This window comes from Petaurus breviceps, unplaced genomic scaffold, assembly GCF_028583685.1.
Source record: "Petaurus breviceps papuanus isolate PSGF00001 unplaced genomic scaffold, PetGlider_PUasm1.0 110, whole genome shotgun sequence".
Classification (NCBI taxonomy): domain Eukaryota; kingdom Metazoa; phylum Chordata; class Mammalia; order Diprotodontia; family Petauridae; genus Petaurus; species Petaurus breviceps.
Genome location: NW_027185597.1, coordinates 441,452 through 465,658, shown reverse-complemented (window position 1 = coordinate 465,658; position 24,207 = coordinate 441,452). Strand labels below are relative to the sequence as shown.

General features: G+C 35.4%; 1 protein-coding gene and 1 long non-coding RNA gene across 8 annotated transcripts in view; one reads left to right on the top strand and one right to left on the bottom strand.

The window, feature by feature from the left end:
* LOC138155734 (thiamine pyrophosphokinase 1-like) overlaps positions 1–24,207 on the top strand; it is a 479,265-nt gene that overhangs the window by 397,634 nt on the left and 57,424 nt on the right. Inside the window, exon 9 of one of the 5 annotated variants that reach the window (XM_069081026.1) lies at positions 19,781–19,863. The exons of the other annotated variants lie outside the window; for them this stretch is intronic. Within the exon in view, the coding sequence (XP_068937127.1) occupies positions 19,781–19,863 (83 nt within the window). The remainder of the gene's footprint in view (positions 1–19,780; positions 19,864–24,207) is intronic. 5 annotated transcript variants of the gene reach the window in all.
* The window catches only part of LOC138155999 (uncharacterized), a 120,224-nt gene continuing 117,295 nt past the window's right edge, over positions 21,279–24,207 (bottom strand). Inside the window, exons 4-5 of one of the 3 annotated variants that reach the window (XR_011167048.1) lie at positions 22,553–22,618; positions 21,279–21,862 (exon numbers count right to left, since the gene is read on the bottom strand). This is a non-coding gene — a long non-coding RNA (uncharacterized lncRNA). Of the gene's footprint in view, positions 21,952–22,552; positions 22,619–24,207 lie in introns of all 3 variants that reach the window. The other 2 variants (XR_011167065.1, XR_011167047.1) reach the window with 2 other exon arrangements.

Below are 24,207 nucleotides of genomic sequence, written 5' to 3'. Positions count from 1 at the left end.
GAGGTGATGGGGACCTACAATAGTGATGACCGTGTCAGAAGAGAGAAGGGGCTATATTCAAGAGATGTTGTAAAGGTGACATGGACTGACTTTGGCAACAGATAGAAGGAAGGTGAGGGATAGTAAGGAGTCAAGGATGACATCCAAGGTTGTTAGCATGAGGGGCAAAGGGATGATGTGGTTTTCTCCAGTAATCTGGAAGGTACGAGAAAGGGAAGATTTAGGGGGAAAGAAAATGAGCTCAGTTTTGGACATAATGAGTTTAAAATGTTAACTAGACATCTAGTTCAAGATGTCTGCAAGGCAGTTGAAAATGTGAGACTGGAGGTCAGCAGAGAGTTTGGGACAAGATAGGTAGATCTGAGAATCATTAGCATAATGGTAGTTATTAAATACAGGGGAGCTGATGAGATTACCAAGTGAAGCTTCTTTTTATTCTTTCTAGGAAGCTCCACCTGCAAAAATTCAGATAGATTGGATTCTGTACCCAAATAAGTCCTTTCAGAGATATCCCAGACATATAGAAACATCAGTCATTTATTGAGTGTCTTCTGTGTCCTTTGTGCTGTGCTATATGAGATGGTCCCTGTATATACAGAGTTTGTTATCTAATTTGGGAGACTATACGCATGAGAGCATGAAATAATTCACAAGCAACATACTGTTAATCAAGTTAATAGCAAATTCAAAGGGAGTTCCAGAAGATATAGGTGGTCATGACCAGAATTAGGTAGGGGATACACTGTACGAAGTGAGACCTTTACTAGATCTTGAGTGATCCAGTGGAAGGAATAATAGATTTATACAATTAGAGACTATCAGCTCCCACTTACTACCTGTGTGCCTTTAGGTAAACTACTTTTCTTCTCTGTGCCCCAGTTTTTTCATCTGTAAAATGACATTAGATCAAATGGCAATCTTATCACCAGGCCTAGAGAAAAGGAAAAACCACTCTGGATGGAACCTAAACAGATTTAGAGGTGGAGAATAAGAGGACAGTAACCATATGTGATAATACTGAAAAGAGAGTGACGCACTTGATAATCATATGTAGTATTGCATGGTACTTTTACAGATCCATTAGCCAATCCTCACTCTACCCTTCCTTACACCCCCACACCTTCCCTTCTCTTAATTTTGTAAACATTTTTAGATGTGTATATGTTCTTTTCCCTGGTGGAATTTAAGCTCCTTGAGGGCAGGGGCTGTTGCATTTTTGTTTTTGTGTCCCCACAGTTTAGTATAGTGCCTGGTACACATTATATACTTAATAAATTCTTAGTGATTGATTAATCCACTTGTACCTCTTTGCTAGAGTTGAAATCAGTATTTGTGGAGGACAACTCAGTATAAAGTCAGTGCATCTTGGATGACATTTAAAGAGTTTAGAATACTGCCCTAAACATAAAGCAGTTTTTAAAACATGGACCTTTAAGGCAGGATTATAATTAGGTCCCAGTCTTATTAGGTTAAGAATTAGGTGTGGACCATATACCAAAATCAAGTCTAAATGGGTGCATGATCTAGGTATAAAGGTTGATACTGTAAGCAGTCTCCCAAAACAAGTAATAGTTTACCTATCAGAGTTGTGGAAAGGGAAAGACTTTATGACTAAACAAGAATTAGAGAACATTATAAAATGTAAAATGGATAATTTTGACTACATGAAATTGAAAAGTTTCTGTACAAACAAAGCCAATGTAACCAAGATTAAGAGGGAGGTGGGAAATTGGAAAAGAATCTTTACAACCTATGTCTGTGACAAAGGACTCATTTCTAAAATATACAGAGAATTGAGTCAAATTTATAAGAATACAAGTCATTCCCCAATTGATAAATGGTCAAAGGATATGAACAGGCAGTTTTCAGAGAAAGAAATTAAAGCTATCTATAAGCACATGAAGAAATGCTCTAATTCACTATTGATTAGACAAATGCAAATCAAAACAACTCTGAGGTACCACATCTCACCAGTCAGATTGGCTAAGATGACAAAACAGGAAAATGACAAATGCTGGAGAGGATGTGCGAAATTGGAACACTAATGCATTGGTAATGGAGTTGTGAACTGATCCAGCCTTTCTGGAGAGCAATCTGGAATTATGCCCAAAGGGCTATAAATACTTTCATACCCTTTGATCCAGCAATACCACTCCTAGGGTTATATCCCAAAGGGATCATAGAAATGGGAGAAAGACCCATATGTACAAAAATGTTTATAGCAGCTCTTTTTGTGGTAGCAAAGAATTGGAAATTAAGGGGGTGCCCATCAATTGGGGAATGGCTGAACAAGTTGTGGTATATGCATGTTATGGAATACTATTGTGCTATAAGAAACGAGGAGCAGACGGTCTTCATATTTACCTGGAGAGGCTTAAAAGAACTGCTGCTGAGTGAGAAGAGTAGAACCAGGAGAAATTTGTACACAATTATAGACACAACATATGTGTGATGACCAACTTTGATAGCCTGGACTCTTCTCAGCAATGCAGTGATATAAGTCAATCCCAAAAGACTCATGATGGAGAGAAATATGTACATCCAGAGAAAGAACTAGAAAGAACTAAGTTTATATCCAGGTGGAAGCAAAATACCCGATCTTTTTCCTTCTCTTATTTGGTTTTATGTCCTCTTTACCATTTTTCATCCCAGCTGGTACAATCTGTCCTTATAACCTGACTAATGTATACTGTGAAAGTATTTATAGATCCTCTACTTGACTATAAGCCGCCATGGGGAGGGGGGGAGGGAAGGGAGGGGGACAAAATGTGAAACTCAAGGAATTGTGGAATTGAATCCTGTAAACTAAAAGGAAACAAACAAATTAATAAAAAATTAAAATACAAAAAAAAAGAATTAGGTGTGGAAGAAGGCTATGACTAGTCCCATGAAATGAGTGCCCATTTTTCTTTTATGTATCACAAATCCCTTTAAGGCACCCTGTTTTGATTCTCAGCCAAAATGAACAAGATTCTCCAGTCTTTTTATACAAAAATCCATTTAAATTTATTTGGGATGTTTTAACAGTAAAGAAATCAAATGTACTTTTTTATGTTTAGTACTATCTAGAACTATAAAACTGCAAGGAGTCAATTTTAATGCAATGACACAATCCTTGAGCAATTCTCATGGTTGCATTAACATTTTCTCATAGCAAGGACTGTATAATAAAGGATTCATTTAACCACTTATGTAGTAAGTCCCTTCCCAGATCCATGCAACTGACAACAGGGAACCATACAATTGTAATCTATGTAAAACTTTGCCATAAAGCCACAAACATTTATTTTTAATCAACTGATATTGTTTGTTTCTGATTTCTCTTTCCCTGATTCAAGCAAATTCTTTTATACCTCAATACCCTGAAGTGTGAGGCTTGAGAGTAAGAAGTTCAGAAAAGTCTGAGATATCCATGACTACATGATTTATGTATTGCATCAAAGTTTACTTATAATGAGTAATATAATAAGTAATTCTATTGCAAATAATTTAAAACGATTGAAGTAGCTGTAAACAATTTGCCAAGGGAGTAGGAGGAGAGGGGGGAAAAGAGAAACATGGGACTTACAGTCTCTTTTTCACAGGGGGACAAAGGAGAAAATACTCTATAAGGGGATGATTTCCCTAAAACCTTTGGTTGATTGGTTCAAGCATATTACACAATAGCTTGTAAATATAAAGGTAATAAGGTAGCATAATGTATTGGAAAAGGTACTGAATTGTAAATTGGTTCAGTTGTTTTTCTAACACAAACTCTGTCAGTACATGGTTATATGACCTTGAGAGAGTCAGTCCACTTTTATGGGCAGGACACAATTCATTCTTGTTAAAAATGAGGACATTTCACTAAAGCATTTCTCAAAGATCCTTTCCAACTCTGAGATTCTATCATTCCAAGAATAAATGAAAATCTTTAGGTTAAACTCACTTCACCCAAATTAAAATGAAATAGCACATCTTGAATGGGTTATATATTTATTTTGAAAAAAAAAATACACTTTGATACATTTGAGCATTCCCTAGACCAATGGACATCATAAACCCTTCACATATTCTCATCTAATCAGTTCTCTCTGTCTCTCCCAAAACAGAGGGTCTTGACCTTGGGTCCATGAACTTTTAAAATTTTTTTTATATGCATATAAATAAAATTTTTCTCAGAAGGGGTCCATAGTCTCCACAAGATTGCTAAAGAGATCAGTGATACAACAGTGACTACATTTCTTCATCACTAAATGGAAGGGGTTGGATTAGATGGAATCGGAGGCTTTATTTAGAAATAAGAATGTCTGGGTTCATTTGACCTGAAATATGATAGTAGGGATAGAAGGGACAAAATTAGTATGGTGTTGGGAAATGGTGTTGACAAGTATTTTGTTTGTTTACAAGCTCTGTATCTAAGATCTTGTAGTCCTAGTAGCATTTATCATAGAAGTTTTATTAATTTAACAAATGAATGGGGGATCACTTGTGTGATAACACTTTAAAGAACAATAATGATCATTGTGATACCAGTAACATCTTACTTTATCAAGCCTTTTATAGACATTTCATTAGAGCCTCAACAACCCCTTTAAACAGTTACTACAGGTATCATTCTCATTTTACAAATGAGGAAACAGTATCACAGATACCATGGAATATTCCCATTGTTATGCAGCTAGTAGGAGGCAGGATTTATTACCAAGTTTTCCTCTCTCCAGTTACAACACTGTATCCAAAACATGACTCTCAAAAATATTGAAAAATAGTCTGTATTCAACTTCCAGAGTGTACTAGGAATTACTACTAATTGTGTTGCCTAAGGGATACTAACTCTTTGCTATATGAACCTTAAGGTAGCATTTTGTTTCACGAAGCCCAATAGTTCTCTGAAATCAGTGAACAGTACACCAGGGTTATCTTATCTATACTTCTCAGTTAGTTGTGTAACTAATTATAAATATATAGTTTGTTGTGCCTGGGTCCTTCTTAAGCTTTTATGAAGGATGTTGTTTACTACATGCAGAGATCATTCTTAAATATTCTCTCAAAAAAATTATTTTTGATGTTTTAAGGATTTATTTTGTCTTTATCCCAGTCATTTCTGAAGTAAAAACGGACCTTTCAGTTGAATCCCCTTAGGAAAAAGCAGAAAATTTAAGCAAAACTATCCAGTCCTGTATAAACTGTTTATATAGAATTTTATCCTCATAATATTTTGCTTTTCTTATGTGAGGAGGGAAGATTGTTTTCCTTCATTATCTGTCCTTTGGAACCCTTATTGGTTTTCCATTCTTCAACTTCCTGTTAATGTTCTTTTGATGCATGTTGTATTTATTTATTATGCATATTTCCCTTTGGTTTTGCTTATTTCACTATGTATCAATTTATGTAGATTTTCCTATATTTTTCTGAATTTTTCATAACTATTATTTCTTAATTCTTTATCCTATTGCTTTAATATGCCATAGGTGTTTTTTTTAACTCTTTCTCATTTGATGAGAACTTGATTTTTTCCCAGTTATTTGCTATGAAATATTATGCATTCATGTGTATTGGTAATGGAAATTTGAAGATCTTCCCTGCCTTGAAGATATTCTCTGCCCCCTAATAGTTCGGATGTAATCCATTCTGGTGGGAGGAGTTTACTGAACGGTGGAGCAAAGTCCACAGGAAGCTGGGAGTCAGAGCAGCTAGTAGGGTAGAGAGAGAGGAGACAGCTAGGCTTGTGAGTGTTTGCCCCCTTCTGTAAAAGTTAGGCTTGTAAGTATTTGTTTATGGGAAGGCTAAAGGATGGTGTGTTTCTCTACTGCATTATTGTCTTAACTTGTTTGTTGTTATGATAGATTCAGTTTCTTGGTTTTGGGATTTGGTTTTCTGGTGTCTGAATAAATGTTTTTCTTCTGTCTTTTATATGGAGAGTCTGTTATATTTAGTGATTGAAAACTTTGCCAGAATATTTACAGTCACTGTTGGTGCTATGAATATTGCATTGACACTATAACATGAGACCTTTGTTTCTTAAGGATTTTATAAGAATAAGAAAATAGACATAGGAAACTGTCAACTAAGTGGTGTTATAGATAAGAGTGTAGAACATGAAGCCAAGAATACCTGAATTGAAATCTTAACTTAGGCACTTAGTAGCTATCAGCCTTTTCTAGGTAAGTGACTTAACTTCTTTGGACTTCGATTTCCTTGTCTGTAAACTGAGGATAATAATAGCACTTACTTACTGGGGTTGTTTTTAGGATAAAATGAGATAATATTTAGAAAGATTTAAAAAATATAAACTAAGCATATGGGTCAGTAAATTGTTGCTCATATTTTTTTGTGACTTTTTTTAAAGTAAAGGACAGCACTCGATTTTTTTTTTTTTGCATAAAAAACTTTTCCATTATTTTAAAATCTTCCTCTTTGGTATGTTTTAAGAATGTATCTTTGATGGGTGAGAAAGAGAAATATTTTTAGGCCACAGGAGAAGAGATTGAGCAAGGGGTGTGTGTGTGTGTGTGTGTGTGTGTGTGTGTGTGTGTGTGTGAGAGAGAGAGAGAGAGAGAGAGAGAGAGAGAGAGAGAGAGAGAGAGATTGAGAGAGAGATTAGATTAGAGGAGTGGGTCAAAAACATAAATATCAGAGGTAAAACTTCCTATAGGGAACAGGAGGGGCTGGGATCACCTACACAGGAATTGGCCCTAAGGAGCAGTAAAGCCACCACATGGTCATTCAGGAACAAAAATTAATACAATCAGGGATGATATAAATAGGTGTTGAATACAAAAGAAGTGGGTCATCATGTTGAATGGCCTAGACTTTCCCAATAAAATATGAAAGAGGCCCTGTTCTGAGAAGAAGTTGAGATTAGCATTTGCCCTTTTCCAGTCTAGATGTATTTTCTACAGAGGTATTTTCTCAATCTGCTTTTTTTCTTTTAGTTTTGGGTGCATTGCTTCCTACTATGGAAACACATAATAATTATTTTGGCTCCCTTTTCTTCTCAGAATTTCATAGAAATTTCCTTCTCAGAACTGATTTCCCTTCTCTGGATTATTTATTACTTTAACAAAATATTTAGAAAATAAAAGAAAATATATCCTTGCTTGCCTTTAAAAGTGTGTCTTTTAGGGGGTGTCTAGGTGGTGCAGTGAGTAAAGCTCCAGCCCCAGAGTCAGGAGGACCTGAGTTCAGTTCCGGCCTCAGACACTTAACACCCACACAAAAAAAACTAACCGTGTAACCTTGGACAACTTAACCCCAATTGCCCTCCAAAAGGAAAAATAAATAAATAAATAAATAAAATTGTGTCTTTTAGCAAAAATTTCATATTCATTTGTTTAGGTCTAGCTCTTCTTCCCTACTTTATCTTCTCAAGTGTGGTTGTGACTTCTTCCCACAATACTGAGGGTGTTGAGGTACTGAGAGTATAGAATTCAAATTGTGTTAGTTTCACCATCGTCACCAATAAGAATAAATGTAGAAATCCTGTCAGATTTTTGTTACTTTCAGTATTTGTTAGCTATCTCTCTGGTTTCATCCATAGATGCTATCAGGATGATTTTGCTTAGCTGAATTTTATACCAAACTTTCTGTTCACTATTTATCCCCAACTTCTTTTCAGTTTTTCTCCAAAGAAATTTCTCATAATCTTTGGGCAAACCCCCAGATATGTGACAAATGAGCTTGTTCTATAAATGGCTATTACCATTAATTACAATATTTCTATACTTGACAAGGAGCTCAATTTTCTGATGGCTACAGCATTTTTTCTGGGCTTTTGAAGCCTTCTATTTGTGATTACTACCTGTCAGTTATTTTTTTTTCCAAGTAATACTGATCAATTGAAGTAAATAAAATTACCCTTTAAAAACTTCTCATTCTTCTAAACTAATAACATTTAAACATCAGATTGTAAACTCAGTATACTCATAACGTCTTTATCCTCATCTTTGATCTTCTGATTTCTTTACTTTGACCCTTGTTTCACCAGTTGATGATCTGACTTCAAGCAAATAGTTATGAAATGTATACCATATCTGACATCAGTAATTTCAGTTATTGGAGTATGAATTAATTAGGCACTTAAAACATCTGCTAATTTGGGAGTTACTTCTTAAAGTATTTATGTGACAATGTGTTATTTATGTAACTATGTGTTAGGCACTATAAAAGACTAGTTTAAAAAATATAATCCCCTGATCTGTAGGTAGGCCCAAATGAGTGAATGAGATTGTTATTATGTAGAATAATGCAAAAGGCTCACACTAAAAATAATATAGTCTGAATAAAAAGGATATTGGGTTATAATCCATGATCAGTAGTGCTTTTGAATGCTCAGAATGCTACCATATATCCCTGAAAATGTATAATCTTATTTTTATTGGTGTTATTAATTAAATATGCTAAATCATGTAGTAAATCTTAGAGCAAAACTAATTGCTTATCACCCCTTAACCATTAAGTGTAAAACCTAAGAAATAGAATATCAAAAAGAAAGGGAGTATTTCATATATCACTGACTCTCTGTGGGATTTATTGTGATAGTTCCATCATAAAAAGTTCGATTATGGAAATAACCTGGAGGTGACTTATTGAACAGTTGTTGGAAAGTCGACCAGTTCTAAGAACCAGCATGAAAAGAGAATGAAATAAAAAGTGTTTTGAGTGAATAGATATTAAATGGATCTGTTATTTTACTTATATTTGGAACTCCTTGCCAAAGAAAATTTCTTTGCAAATTAATAATCTTAGAAAATCACCTAGAGACCATGTAGAGACTTTCACAGGGTCACACAGCCAGTGTATGTCAGAGGCTGTACTCTAACCCAGACCTTCCTAGCTTTTCATTATAGGGGGAAAAATTATGGGAAGGTATAGAAGTTAAAAAAAAAAGTAAACAATGAAGAGATATACATGAAGGAGCAAAGGAAGGAGAGAAGAGATAGACTTTTCTCACTGTAAATTCATAGGACAAAGATCTATGTTATTGTAGGAGTTTAAGTGACTTGTTCAGGTACAATCTGTTTGAGAATTGAAAAGGATTCTGCTTAGAATGAAAGACCCAGCTGTACCGTGTTGGAGTAAGATTATGTGTTTGCTGTGTTTGAGAATAGAAATATGCAGGTACTTTTTTTTGATCCAGTAATGTCCATATATACACTTCCAAAGATATGTAAGTACAGAATGTGATAGAAAATAGATTGTGTTCACCTAAATTAAATGTGAAAGGGTTAAACATATATTAAGTTATATTACAGAATTTGTGGATGGTTGTGCTACACTCAGTATTCTCATGTTAGAGGAACTGTGTGTGGGTGGCAGTGGCTACAACTTGTGATTAGATAAATGGATGCAAATGGTCGTTGTAAGTGATGATTGATTGATGCTGGCTTTATATGTTTATCCATTCTCTACACTTCAAAACAGTCATCTGACTATGCGGCACATGTACCTTTATTCAGGAGTGAAGATAAATCTAAAGTGAGACAGAGAACTTGTAAATTTTGCTTTTTTGGTGGATTAGAGTATATCCTAAAAGGGCCAACTGAGGCTTCTTTGGATTTTGTCCTTCCCATTTAACTACATGCAGTGATTAACTTCTGCTGCTTGTTAATGGAGGTAAGACCAGAGTACCAGTCTCATTTGGACCCTAGATTGGGGCAGAATTTATCATGTTAAAAGGTACTATTGGGATTATTGGAGAAAATGAAGGGTTTTTTGCCTTTTTATTTTTTTGACATATCAATATATTCATAAGTCTGACACTCCAAGTAAATGACTTATTTTTCAAATCACAAATGGACTTGTCTGTTGGACCCAGACTTGGATTGGATAATATCTAAGCTCTCTTCTATCGATAGTGTGCTCTGAAGCAAACACATGTTCAGTTGATGGTTAGCCCTTTTACTAGTTAATTCTTGACTATGTTGTACAATATTATTATCATCCTGTTTTATGGATGAGGAAACTGAGGTTTGAAGGTCCAACACCCCTTGCTATCTTTTCTCCTCACTTAAGGAGTATATTTTCCCATGTAGGTTGTTTGTATGCCATATGGTTTTGTCTAAATGTAGCTCACTGGGAAGCATGAATAAATATGTCTGGAATCTCTCCCACCCCTCTCTAAAAAGCCTTTTAATTTCTGCCTGGATGAAAGCAGAAATGGTATGCGGGACCAGAATTATCTCTACCTCTCCTCTTCCCCTTTGCCACCACCACTTTTTTCCAAGTCTAGGGGAAATAATGTTTAGGTTCAAGCCACTTTCTTCATCACTAGACTTGAATAGGTAGGGCAGGAATAGCACAAGCTGTATCTAAAGGCTTGATTCCTTTCCCATCAAATTCTACTTAAACGAAGACTATCAATTCTAGTGAATGATCAATAAACCCATTTATTCACTATGATAGCAAATAGAAATCAGAGAAGTTTTACAATTAGAATAGGAGAGAGAGAGAGAGAGAGAGAGAGAGAGATTGTCAATCTCACCTCAAATTCTCTAACATAAGGTGGAGAACAGGGACATGTTCCTCTACATGTTGGCACCTTCCCAGTCTTTTTCTCCCTCCAGGGTGTTCTTCTTAAATAAAACCTGGAAATGCATCCTTTTGTTGATGCCAGAAGAACTCTCCTCTCCCAGGTTCTTGCCAACTCCATCCCTCATGTTGGCACAAATTAGATTACTCAAATCATTATCTCAGCCAATGAGGAGAGTCTTATGCTAATTCCTAGATTTGAACCATTGTTGTAGACCCAGACACTGAACACCCAATTCCATCTGCTTGTGATGCAGGGATTACAAGGGAAAAGACACACAAAGCCAGGATGTTCAGTCCAAACTTTATTAGAGGATTTACATATAGGAGCCTCTAAGATAGCACCTTGCTTAGCAATGGCAAGCAGCAGGAGATTTTTCTGTGCTGTGGCTTTGTTCTTAAGCCTTTTTATATGTTTTTTAGTGAAACTGCTTAAGAGGGGAAGTGAGCAGAAATATGCAGGATGTGGCTAAAGTAACAGGATGTGTGAATGTTGAACAAAGACCGGTTGGCTGCTAGTCTGCCATGTCAAATTTTTGACCTAGCTAGAATATAGATGAGTTTCTTACCCCTAACTACAAGTATAATCCTTCTAACTCATAATGTTCCAAACTGCCCCCACAATCCTTGTAACCCACAACAATGGGTTACATTAAGCCTAAATGTAACCTACTTTACAGCATGTCATCAGAAGATGCTGTGGAGACTTGAAACTCTGCTGTATCCAGAATGCTTCAGAGAACTAGGGATATGTAACCTGTAGAAGAGATCTTGGGAGAAGGAATAGGTAACTTGAAATGAAAAAGAAAATGAGTTGATCCAAATGGTTTCCCTAATACGTAGTGTATCAGATGTGAAATTAAAACATGCTTGGAAAACACAGGCACAGTTTTATGCACTAAAGGCAATAGCTCTTCTATTACTGACATTGCGGTTGGATGTATAAATAGAGAGAAATATATTTTCTAATTTTTCTTCTTTTCTCATGGATTATTCCCTTCACTTAGTTAATATAGACACTTCCAATTCTTGGCCAGTCCTCACCAATTACTGGTCAACGTTGCTATTTCATAAACTCTGTGGTTGCCATCTAACTCTTACTTTTTTTCTCTCCCTGTTTGCCTCCCAGGACTCTTCCTACCTTTTTATTCCGATAACAAATGGTAGAACCTCTTTACTCTGCCTTATACTTCCTTACCCTTACCTTATGACTCCTAGGGAAGTGCGAATTCAAGCTCAGCTATTTACTAGTTGGGAGTAAACATGAACAGAACAGTAATAATTAGTATCAGTCTAATCAATAACAACAGTAACCACAATATTGCACTTTACACAATTATCTCATTTGAGCTGCACAGCAACTTTTTGAGGTAATATTGGTACTTAACTAATTTTACAGATGAGGAAATTGAGCGACAAGAAGCCTTGCCATGGTCACAGACCTATTAAGTGGACAGACAGGTTTCAAACCAAGATACCTCTCTTGACTTTATCTCCACCATTAATTTTTTTTAATCTGTATCACACTGCCTAACATGTAACCCTGAACCTGCTTTCATATTTTCAGAATAGGGACAGTAAGGCTTGCACAGAATTTTGGAATTAATAAACTTGGAAAAGTTATTACAATAATTCCCAAAATACAAGCTGTGGCTTTTTCTTGTTTTTAATATTATCATTATCCTTATTGTCATTGCACTAAGATGGTCGCTTACGCTCATATTCAACTGGAATACTGGATGTAGTGATTCTCAAATCAGAAGACTTAGATTGAAGGACACATCTAACACTTAGTACTTGTGTGACCGTGGGGAAGGCACTTAATTTCTTTGGACCTCATTTTTCTCATCTGTAAAATAAAAGGGTTGGATTAGAAAGCATCTAAAGGTTCCTTCTAGCCCTGGTTTTCCCATTCCTTCTTGGTTGCTTTATTCACCCCTTACAAGTCTCACATACCTGATAGGTTCCTATAAAACATATATATATATATATATATATATATATATATATATATATATATATATATATAACTTTTTAGGATTGGATGTTCTCTCCTACTGCTTTTGGAAGTGGTTTCTATATTCCTCCCATGGATGATCTAGGAAGAGTTTCATTCTAGTGCTCCCCACTAACCTTGTAATGAGCAACAGTACAAACATAATTCTCACTCAAATGAAAGAGGCATTCTAAAAAGAAGGTCAGGCTGGTGTAGGACCAAAAGGTTTTGGTAGAATGTAAATGTATTAAGGCCTCCCAGATTACCTTTTCACCTCATCTTTCTAATCGATCTTTCATGAATTCTTGGACATAGAATAATTCTTCATTTTATTATATATTTAACTGCAGTCTTTTGTGTGTCTTCTAGCCTGATAATCTCCAACTGTATTTCATATTCAGAGTTTTCTTTCTCACTTACCTTTCCGGTAATTTGATATGCATATACACAGTTTTCACAAGTAAACATAAGTCCCAAGTGTCACTAGACTATATACTATATGTGTGTGTATAAATATAAATATAAATATATACACACACATAGTAGACTATATACAAATTTTTCAGTCCATGCTAGGTATGTTCAAATTTATTAGTGCATGGCAACATTCCAGAAAGGAATTTTCAGGCTCTCCTCAGCATGTGTATTCTCTTAGTCAACAAATTAAAACTCTTGCTTTAAAGCATTTGTTGGGGATTAGGGGGAAAGGGAGGAGAACCCGTTGATAGCAATAGAATCTTTTCTTCGGGTAAGAAATTACCTTGTTGCAATTACTATTCTCTACTCCTTGGGCACTGAGCAATTTGGGACTCTTCAGTGAGCAATCTGAAGCAATTAAGGTTAATCACTGGGTGCTTTAATCATTTACATGTAAGCACTATAGTTTCATCATTTTTACTTTCTTAGATGTATGGTTGCATTGATAGAAGGTTGTTCCTGGAGTTCCCTGCATTCAGATCTCCTAATCTGCTAGGAATATTAGCAATTAGCATTTAATAAGATAGGAACTTTACTTTCTTCAAGTAGATACCCCCAGAACACCTAAGCAAAGTCTTCCTTGATGTCACAGACACATTTTCCTGATGAATATAAGCAATGCTACATTAACATTAAAATCCAATATTCATGCCAGCAAACACTGCATTCTTTACAACATAGATTTTGTAAGAAAACTATCTTATAAATCTAGAGATACCACATGAATGTGTGTTGTTGTTATTACTGTTGGCAAATTTTTCAAGAATCCCATATCTGCTGCAACATTATATTTTGAGCTTCAGGTTCAAATAAGTTATGAACTGAGAAGAAATTTATGCCTTGAGACATTCAGACATGCATTCTCCTTCTCCTGACCTTGTTGCAGTGTTTCTCACTTCCTCCTACTATCAATTTCTTACATCACTGGGACCCAGCTGGAACTGGCCAGTTGCACAATACAGTATGCTCTTTCTCTCTCTCATTGTCTCTCCCTCTCTTTCCCTCTCCCTCTCCCCTCCCTTTTTTGACTCATTAAAAGAGACCATTTTGTGCCACATTTCTTCTTGCCTAGCCTTAATCAGGGAATGAGTGTTGCCTGATATCTGTTAAAGATCTTATCTTAAAAAGGCCATGGTCTCCCACTACATCCAGGGTCATTTCCAGTCATCTTGATCTATATCTTGTTACTACACCTATATGGTTTTGGTAGAGAAAGTGAGGCTGGTAACTTTGCACAGCCCTCCCTCACTTAAATCCAAGTCACTTATATGTATCACCTCCCTGATGTCATGTTCCTCTTCCAGAATGAAGGACAAACAACAACAGGTAGCAAGCAATCAGTAGTCATTTCAGATTCAATGACATGAAAAATCTTGATGTGTTTGGTAATTTGTTTAGTTTTTTCTTAGTTCCCTGCCTTCCCCCATAACTTACCATTGAGCCACAAAAGAAAACGTTTTTCTCATCATCCAGGTAATTTAAAATAACTTATTTCAAAAGCCTCAAGACTATCTAGATTTTTTATTTTTTTTAACTGATGGGCAGTCTTTAGAACAGAAGTGCTGACTGTAAACAATATTATACAAGCTTCTAAGTATCTGTTCTATGCTCTCCATTTTTCTGCCCATTAATTTCTCATTATCTCAGCTTTAGTGAAAAGCAGGGTATGACAATAGATGCTACCAACCTTCTACAAGACCCATGTAATTGTCAACCAGCCTAACATTGGTTTTGTCCAGAATAGTTACAAGGTACATTTCTTTGTACTTTAGGTACTCTGTTACATAAATCTGGAATCTGCCACCCCTGAACGTGAAGAGCTTGGGCAAAATGGGTCACGTAACCATGCTAATTAAATCACTAGGAGATGAAAGTGGATACTAAATGGAGACTACCACTCTAGAAGCCCATTCATTGGCTTATGCTTGCTTATTTGCGTAGTTTCTTTTCTATTTATCATTATGAATAGGAAAAAAGCACATATATGCACATGTTTGTGTTTGTTTTCTGCCAGAACTCAGTGTTCCTTTGACTCTCTAGAAAAAAAGTGATCAACAGAGCAAACTAGAGAAAGTTCCATAGGTTTAGGCAGTCTAGAATTAGATCTTTAATTTTCTGTTTCTCCTGCATAAGGCAGATGTTATATGTGAAGGAAAAGACATATGAGAATTGAGTCTAGTGTCACGAACAGCCTAATAACCTAAGTGGATATTTTGAACTGTTCGCTCATTATTCACTGTCTTGCCTGTTTGTCAGATGCCTGCTCCTGACTTGTCCTTTGAGCAAGTTGGGCTTTACTCTTTCTCGAATGTAGAAGGACCTGCATAGGCAGGTTTTTCTCTTTGTCCTTTGAATCTGAATGTCAGCATTGCCGAGATGTGAAAAGTGACTATTTGACAAACGAGAGAAAGACTTGATCAGCGTTTTCCAGATTTGTTCAGAGGGGCTTGGGTGCTGCAGCTTTTCTAAACTATTAAGTCATCTACAGCAAAGGACTTGACAGTTTTTACATAGTTTAGAAACTTAACTTTCCTCCAACCAAAGATAAGAAGCATTCCAAAACTCAAAGTGGCAAATTGAATTAGAAACCAAATAGAGACCACTACTCTATATGCCCATTCATAAACTCAGATTTCTTTATTTGCTTTTTTTCCTTTTCATTTATTACTATTCATACTATATATAGCTATTTGTTACAATACTCACTCTTTGGCTTATTCTTTCTTACCTGAAGGAACAAAGCACAGGTAAGTCTCTCTTCTCAGTAGCATTAATGAGACATCATACACAGAACTTTATGATGGTGATTGAGTCCCCAGCTGGGCAACTCTGATTTGTGCCTTCTGCCCTCTGCTAATACAGCACTTCCTCTCCAGTATATCTGATTCCTCCTAGCTTTCCTTCTAAAGAACCAACCACATACTATGATTTCAGCTAATACTTATTTTTTGGTGTGAAATCATTTAATGGTTAGGTTATGTCTGGATACAGCTCTGATTTGCTTCCCTTTGAAAAGAACATCTTCTATCTTTTCCTTTATTGGTTATTAATAGGTACTCTGATATTCTGATGGATCTATGAACACTGCAATTTGCAACCCAGACTTCTAATACTGTGCAGTTTTTGCCCATATTCTTACATAAATCTTCCATAGAAGATTTATTCAACATCATTAAGGTCTTCCTCTAAGTTTTATTTTTTTTTTAATATTTCATAGATTATCAGTTAAATACTGAGCTTAGCTGTCAGCCATCTTTTTTTTTTTTTTTTGCGCTACATTATTATTGGTCCACATCCTTTTTTTCAGTTATGCCATTTCTTAAGATGAGTGTTGAATTGTTTTGTACAATTTTGTCCGGGGCTCTGCATGTGTTTTTAATGAATTCCTTTTTATATTCTCTCTCTTTGTAGAGTTTTTTCACCTCTTTATCATTTTTAACAAATATTAGCACATAAATTACATTTATCTTCATGATGATCTGTATACATATGCTCAACAATGAGCACTACAGGGCAAGATAGCAAAGTGTCATATGAAATGGTGGGTTTTTCTTTTTTTTCATTTTTTGCTCATTGAAATCAACTTCTTTCTATGTATTTTCCATGGAGAATATCCAAAATTCAATTGATGATTATGGTTTTCCATTTAGCAACAATTTCACAACTTCCTTGTGTCTTCAGGTTTAGTTTTCTCCCATGGATTATCACCTTATTGGGTGTTGAATAAGTATCTTCTATTTAGATTAATGAAAATTAAATTACTCTTTTTAATCTAAAAACTGTATGATAAATTCTTTATTCCTTTCTTCTCCATTCTGTGGCCATATAGGGATGAGAGACATTTTGTATATTTATTTGTTTCATGGATCTCCATAGCTAAATTATCACACAGAGAACAACATACTAGAGTTGAACTTCTCTGTATATGTATGTATATACATTGGGAGAAAGAGACAAACAAACCAACAGACTCCCACCAGTGAACTGTTTGTCTGAATTTCTTCAGCTGTAGAGTGAGGATAATAATTGAAACTTCCTTCTCAGATTGTTGTAAGGATTAAACGAGATAATATTTTTAAACCACTAGGAGCAAATCAAATAATGTAACTAAAGAGTTTTGTGACCTTTAAAGTACTGCATAAAAGTTAGCTACTGTTATTAGTAGTACTTCTGAATTAAGATGAGAGGCATCTCGTTAATGGCACATTTCCTGAGCCTTCAAAAAGTTAGATTTCCTTTTCCAGCAAGGTAAAAGCAAAGCACCTTTCTGCTATGACCTCTCTTCCTGAATTACATCCAGATTTTTGCAGACAGCAAATGCCATACCTTTCCTTTTTTTTTTCCCCTTTCACAAAGCTTAAAATGCAATAAAGGAAATCTAACTCACTCACAAGCTCAGCCTTTGGTTCTGTTCCTTATTCTTTATCTCATCTTGCCCATTAGCTGTGTGACCCTGGGAAAATGACCTCTTCGAGCCTCAGTTTCCTCATATGTAAAATGTGGAAAATAATCCCACACCTTCACAAGGTAGTCATGAGGATCAAATAGTATTGTGTATATAAAGAGCTTTATAAATTGTAAAGTAATATATGTGTGACCCATTATTCTTACAATCAATTTTTATTATTCCCATGATTACCAGAAATAGTCTATCTTATCCACCACACTCTATTTTAACTAGATCTTCTTTAAAAAAATTACTTTAACAAGCAAATCTCTGAATACTACATTGTTGCACTACAGATTTTTTTCAGTGTAGAGATTCTTCACTGAGTGTGGGACAGATGGCCCAACAGTGGTTTTAAACAGGATACTTTTTCTTTCTTTAAAGTCATTCTAGCTATTCGTACCAAAAGCTATTGGAATAAAGATGCCATTACAATCTCATTTTCTCAAAGACTGCTTTAAAATATTTGAAAATTTGCTCATCAAAGGACACTTAGAAAGACTAACTTTCATTTTGGAAAAGAAGAAGGCTTAGGGAAAAACAACATCATCTTAAGATTTTTTGCTTTCAATGTAACTTTTTTTTCTAGACCTGTGTTGTGCATGTCCTTTTGCACATTTCAAACATTTTTAAATTTTTTTTTATAACTAACTCTTAAGTTGGCATGTTGATTCAGCAAAAGCAAAGTGGGACAATAAAATTTCAGCTTTCTTCTGATATTATTTATATACAGGGATTGGTAGTAATGGCAGAGAAAGGAGAATTTTTGCCTTATTCTTTATTGTCCAATATGTTTATAAAAGAGTTATGTATAAGTCATAGAATTGGACTTACACACAGGTAGCATCAATGACCTCTGACATGGTATGCATTCAGAAATAGCAGGAAAATGGGGGCGGACAGGTGGCTCAGTGAGTAAGAGCACCGGCCCCAGTGTCGGGATGACCTGGGGATCAAAACCAGGCTCTGATATTTAGCACCACACCCAGAAATAACTGGCCGTGTAACCTTGAGCAAGTTACTTAACCCCAATTGCTTAAAAAAAAAAAAAAGAAACAGCAGGAAACTCTCCTTACTCAAAACACATCTCTGAATTGCAAGTAATGCCTGAAATTCTGCCATTAGCTATTCATTCCATTAGGCTGTCCCCTTAAAAAAAGGTGGCATTGCTTTAAAAAGGGAATCTTAAGGTGTTTGCTTTCCTTAGTATTTTGCCTTTCTTTGTATTCCCAGGGTTTAGCATATAGCAAATGTTCAATAAATGCTTGTTGAGTGACTAATAAAGGAAAATCCTTAGTATTCTGCTCATTGCTAAGTCATTCATACTTTAGTGTGAATGAGTTTATAGAGCTCTTTGCTAACTATAACAACTAGGTGAGTTCACAGGAAAGTCAAAGACAGAAGTTTGGTGTATGGGATACACTATCTAGGGAGGCCTGTTATTGGTGGAATGCCTGAGTAACCAGAAACCATATCATTGGGGGTGGACAGAGGAACTAAGTGGTAATATGATGATGTGGCAAAGGATATACACCTAATTAGAGTACATATGTTTCTATGAATATTTATAGCAGCACTTTTTATAGCACTACAATACTGAAAACAGAATATGTTCCCATAAAGGGAGAAATGGTCGGACAAATTATGGTCCATAAACATAATTGAATTGTTACATAAGAAATGGTTAATTAGATGGATTCACAAAAATATAGGACAGTTTGCATGAACTGATGAAGAATGAAATAAACAGAACCAGGAGAACAGTTGACTCAACGAGAGAATAATTGCAACTTTGAAAAATCTCAAGACTCTGATCAAAGTTGCAAAAACAAAAAGGAAGACTATCTTGACTTCAAAAGAAAAATATTTATGTTCAAAATAAATAAGAAAAAAATTCAAAACCCACAAAGGCAGACTTCCTTAAATATCAATAAAATAATTCATATTTATATAACATTATAATATGTACAATGAGCTTTCCTTGCCACACTCTCATGCCTCTTTATCTTTAATCTGATACCTAGTACATTTATATATTATTGTGTCTTGAAGTTGTCTGTGTATGTATCATACCTTCATGTGATACTCTCAGTACCACTAGGGTAGGGGCCATATCTTATGTAACCCTTACGTCTCCGTTAATTCTTAGCACTTTGCCTCACATATGTTGCAAACTTAAAAATGGGGTTGATGAAAAAAGGAAATCCTTACTGCATGAATGTCTAGCCAACAGTTCTATGTCCTCCCTAATTCTTCAATGAGTCATGTAAAGTTGTGAATCGAGTCTGAAGGATCATTATAATAACCATTATCATTTTGTTCTCATTTTCATGTTACATGGAGCTTAGATAGAAATAGTCCTGGGATGACTTGCTCCCCAGCTGTATGCTCCCCATTCTTGCATGGATCTGTTCACCGAGCTATCTTACAGGTAGATAAAATGATTGGGATTTTTTTGTTTTTGTTGGTTTTGTTTTGTTTTTTTTTTTTGTGACTGAATGAAAGTTTTAGGATGCAAGCTCATTTTCACATTCCTTCCATTGAAAGGATCTTTGGGACAACTCCAGTACCTGATGATATCAACTTTAGTACTGAATGTGCTGTTTATTAAAATGCTGAGCTATTTTCCTACACATTATTGTGCAATTGGTTATTTGAAACCAAGTGCAGGATTTTATATTATCCTGGTTGTGTTTCATTGGTATGGCATAGTGGATGGATAGAGGCCTGTTAAATTTGACTCATATGAGTCAAATATATCTGGATTTAGGACCTACTCATAAAACGCTTTTTATAGCAAAAAAAAATGTTAACACTAATCCACTTTCCCTAAAGACTTTCCAAGGATTTTAGAAAGGGTTACATAGAGAAAAAAAAATTCTATTTTAATATTTTCAGCTTTGCTAAAAAAAGGGGGGGAGGGGGAATTTTAAATATACTTTGACTATGCCATGATGAAACCACAATTTAACTCTCTAAGATGATAAATTACAGGCATTTGCTGATTATTAGTGAAAGGAGTTTCCCTATCAAGTATCTCCTAATCTGATGAAATCATAACTCTAGGCCAGAAAAAAAAATCTTAGATAAATCCATCATTCTATCCTGTTATAATCTTTTTATATCTTGACTTCATTATCTAACAAGCTTTCTCTCCCTCTCCATTCTTTTTCATTTGGGAATTTGATTATTTGATTTTGCAGATGGTAAACTAATTCCAGTTTTTTTAGAAGAGGAAACTGAGGCACAGAGAGGTCAAGTGGCTTTGCCAAGGTCACACAACTAATTGTAGATTCATAGCTGGGAAGTGATTTACTGCAAATCCAGTGCTTTTTACATGTTATGCCTCTCATTTGGGGGGGGGAAGCTAACTAATATCAATAATATTGGTTTTCTGATGAAAAATATGCATTTTTGAAAAATAATAAAATTTTATATCATAGAGACAGCCTTAAAAAGAGAAAAATTTTAGTTGCGATGATGATTGTTTATTATCACTCTGTTGATGGACCTGTATGAATGTACTTTATCTCTTCTACTTAATTATCTTACTATCCTTAATGTTCTATTTTCCCCACACCTTGGGCTTTTTAAAGGTTTGAAAATTTTCAGAAGATAGTGTAGGTATGCATAAAGCACAGACTATGTGAGCTGTCCCACCTGACCCCATGGTCCATATATGCCTATAATGGAATCTTTCCCTGCGTCTATTCAGAATGTTCTCAAAGCTTTATATGACAACTTGTTTACTTCATCAAAGCATGTAAATATTGAACCCAGTTTCTCAAGGCCCTTTGGGTTATTATGAATGATTTATTAAAATAGATTTCAGATCTAACCTTGATACAAGTCACAACTGCCCAAATGACACCTCTTTTATTTGTATCTCAGCATCAGTTCTGGTGTTTGGGAATGCAGCTTGACTTTGGTCTGGCTCCAGATATAATCCAAAGCATAAGAAGTGTGAAAGCTTTGCAATTCACTTGGTCTCATTATGCATTCCAAACCACGTGTAATGGACCACATGAAAAGACTGGGAAGAAAACACAACTGAATCCTTTCCCTAGAGAATGTGGCAAATCTGATGCACCTGCTCACCACATAGTCTCTTTGGACTTTTTAAAGTGTCTTTCTGAAGCCACTTCTTCCCCAGACACAGCTCTTACTGTGACCAGAGCAGAGGCTTAATTTCCTCCTTTGGCTCAAGTGAAGCATTTTTTCACATGCTTCTGCTCACTACTGTAGAATTATAATAAAACTGTTTTGCTCCAAAGCTAACATGGTTGTAAGAGGAAACATGGCAGCTTGGATTGCCTTCTGTTTTTCCATTTCGGATTATAGTGCGATTTCCTGGCCTTCACACTTAATTTCATGACTCTTCCATCATTTGATCCTTGATATTACCCTGCCAGTCAAGTCCTCTTATTGATCTGTGAAGCAAGGATAGCCCCCAGTGAGTTCAAAGGCTCTTCATGCATTGCTTTCATGTGACTTTATAATAATTACTCATCTTGTTCACCTTTGCCAGAGATAAGAAATTGAATATAAAGTTTGTTAAAACTGTTAGAGATTAAGATATTCCCAAAAGAAATGTTAAAAAAAATTACAAATAGCATGAATTTCAAACTCAAATACACACAGCATATCAATGTACATAGGCTATATGGTTTCCAGTATATTTTACTCATAACGTTTGGAGACAGGTAGTGAAAGTTCTCCTTGGTCTTCTAATCTCCCCTTCTTTTCATTGTAAGGTGGGGAGATCTACTCCTTTGCTCTTCTTTCTTGGTAGGAGGAAGTATGCTCCTTCCTCTTTTTTTATCTTTCCTTGTGGTTGTTCTATTCTCTGGATATAGCCTCACTCAAAAGATGAAAACTGTGGGGGCTACCTACCTACCTACCTACGCTGGTGGTGGGGTAGGAGTGGGATCAGGAAGCTTTTATCATAATTAAATCCATTAAAAACCCAGGTGCCCCTTCCAGACCAAAGGTCCAAATTTGGTCTCACTATATAACATATTCAGTGAAGAATTATAAATTCTAGATTTTGAAGAAATTTTAAGCAGTCATCTAGTTTATTTAATGAACGAGGAAACTGAGACCTAGAAAGGAGAACATACCTGCCCAGAATAAGTCAATGGTATCCATATTTGTACAAGAACGTAGGTTTCCTTCCTCCTAGTCTACTGCAATTTTAGAAAAAAAAAAGTTTAATAAAGAAGCATTTATTTTCTCTGCTTTTCACTCCTTCCACTAAAAAAAGAAAGAAAAAATAAAGACCTATAATAAATATGCCCTCTGATTTTAAATAGAGATTGTATTTGCCATTTTATTCATAGCACTTTGCATAATGGCTGGCACAGAGTAAGCCTTTAATAAATGTTTGTTGAAATCAGTTGGCCTGGGAGTCTACTGGGCAGAACAGCACAAAGTGTAGGACAGATTCACAGAAGCCCCATGGAGAGCTCCCTGCAAGATGTCTTTTGTTATGGGGTTCTTTAGTGATAGTTCCATTTAGCCAACTCCTCTTGCTGTAAAGGGACTTGCTGCTTTCTAGTCAGAAATGCTCATTTCTTATGAAGATAGATTTCCATTTCTCAGAAGAATCCATATGCTCTAAGAACCTGGCTGAATTAAACTGTAGAGTTATTCTGACCTTGACTGCTAGGGTACTAGTCTTCATCATTAGAATTCTCTTTCTCCTGTACATGGATAGATGCTGTGACACTGTCATTTAAGCAGTCATGGCTTAATGTAGTAGTACTCAAAATTTTGGTCTCAGTACTCCTTTATAATCTTAAATTATTGAGAATCTCCCCAAAGCTTTTCTTTTAAATAGGTTATGCATCTCAATATTTACCCATGTTAGAAAAAAAAATTGTCTTAGTGTTATTATGAAAATAGTTTTGACCTGGGAACCACCAGAAAAGACCTCTGGGACTGCAAAGGGCTCGCTGGACCACACTTGAAGAGTCACCAGTTTAGTGGATTATCCTACTCTAAGATAATTGCCTATTAACAGGAGGGTCTTTGGAAAACAATGTTTTGAAAGAAAACAAAACAAAAAGAATATAGTAGATACTCACAAAAACTTGGTTTTGGCCACAGAAACTTTTCCAACTCCCATTAAGCTATACTAAATGCATATTTTAAGATTCACCCTCCCTTGATGTATATGAAGAATTTTGTTACTGAGCTGACAATTAAATTGTTAATTCTAAAGTGTCTGTGAGGATTATATATAGGTCAAACAACTCTATCATTTACATTTTTCATTATTGAGCCAAAAAATACAGTAATACATTTTTAACTGTAGCCTATGTTACAAGTTCACAGATTCAAAGATTCATTTTGGCATGGAAGAAGAGAAAATATTGCCTCTAGTTTTGTTATATTTAGTCTGTCATTGTGACTTTAGGCCCACTACTACTTTGACAATTTGGGATATAATACTTGCTGAATTATTTGCACATCATTAAGAATTATACTTCATGTCGAGATTTCAATGAACTGATGACAAGTTAGATGAAATATGAGCTCATTTGCACATACAAAAATATCCTTACGACTTGTAAAGAAAAGTGCAGAAAAGTTTTTCTTCACAGTAATTTATACTGGACAAGGTGATCAGCAAATGAAGACAGCATTGTCTGACTCTGCAGGAATAGATAACCTTCTAGCCTATAGGAACTTTCCCCTTAAAGCTAGAATTAAACATGAGCATGCTATTTTAAGAAACACTTGTCTTTGTTCTCTCTCTCTCTCCCTCTCTCTC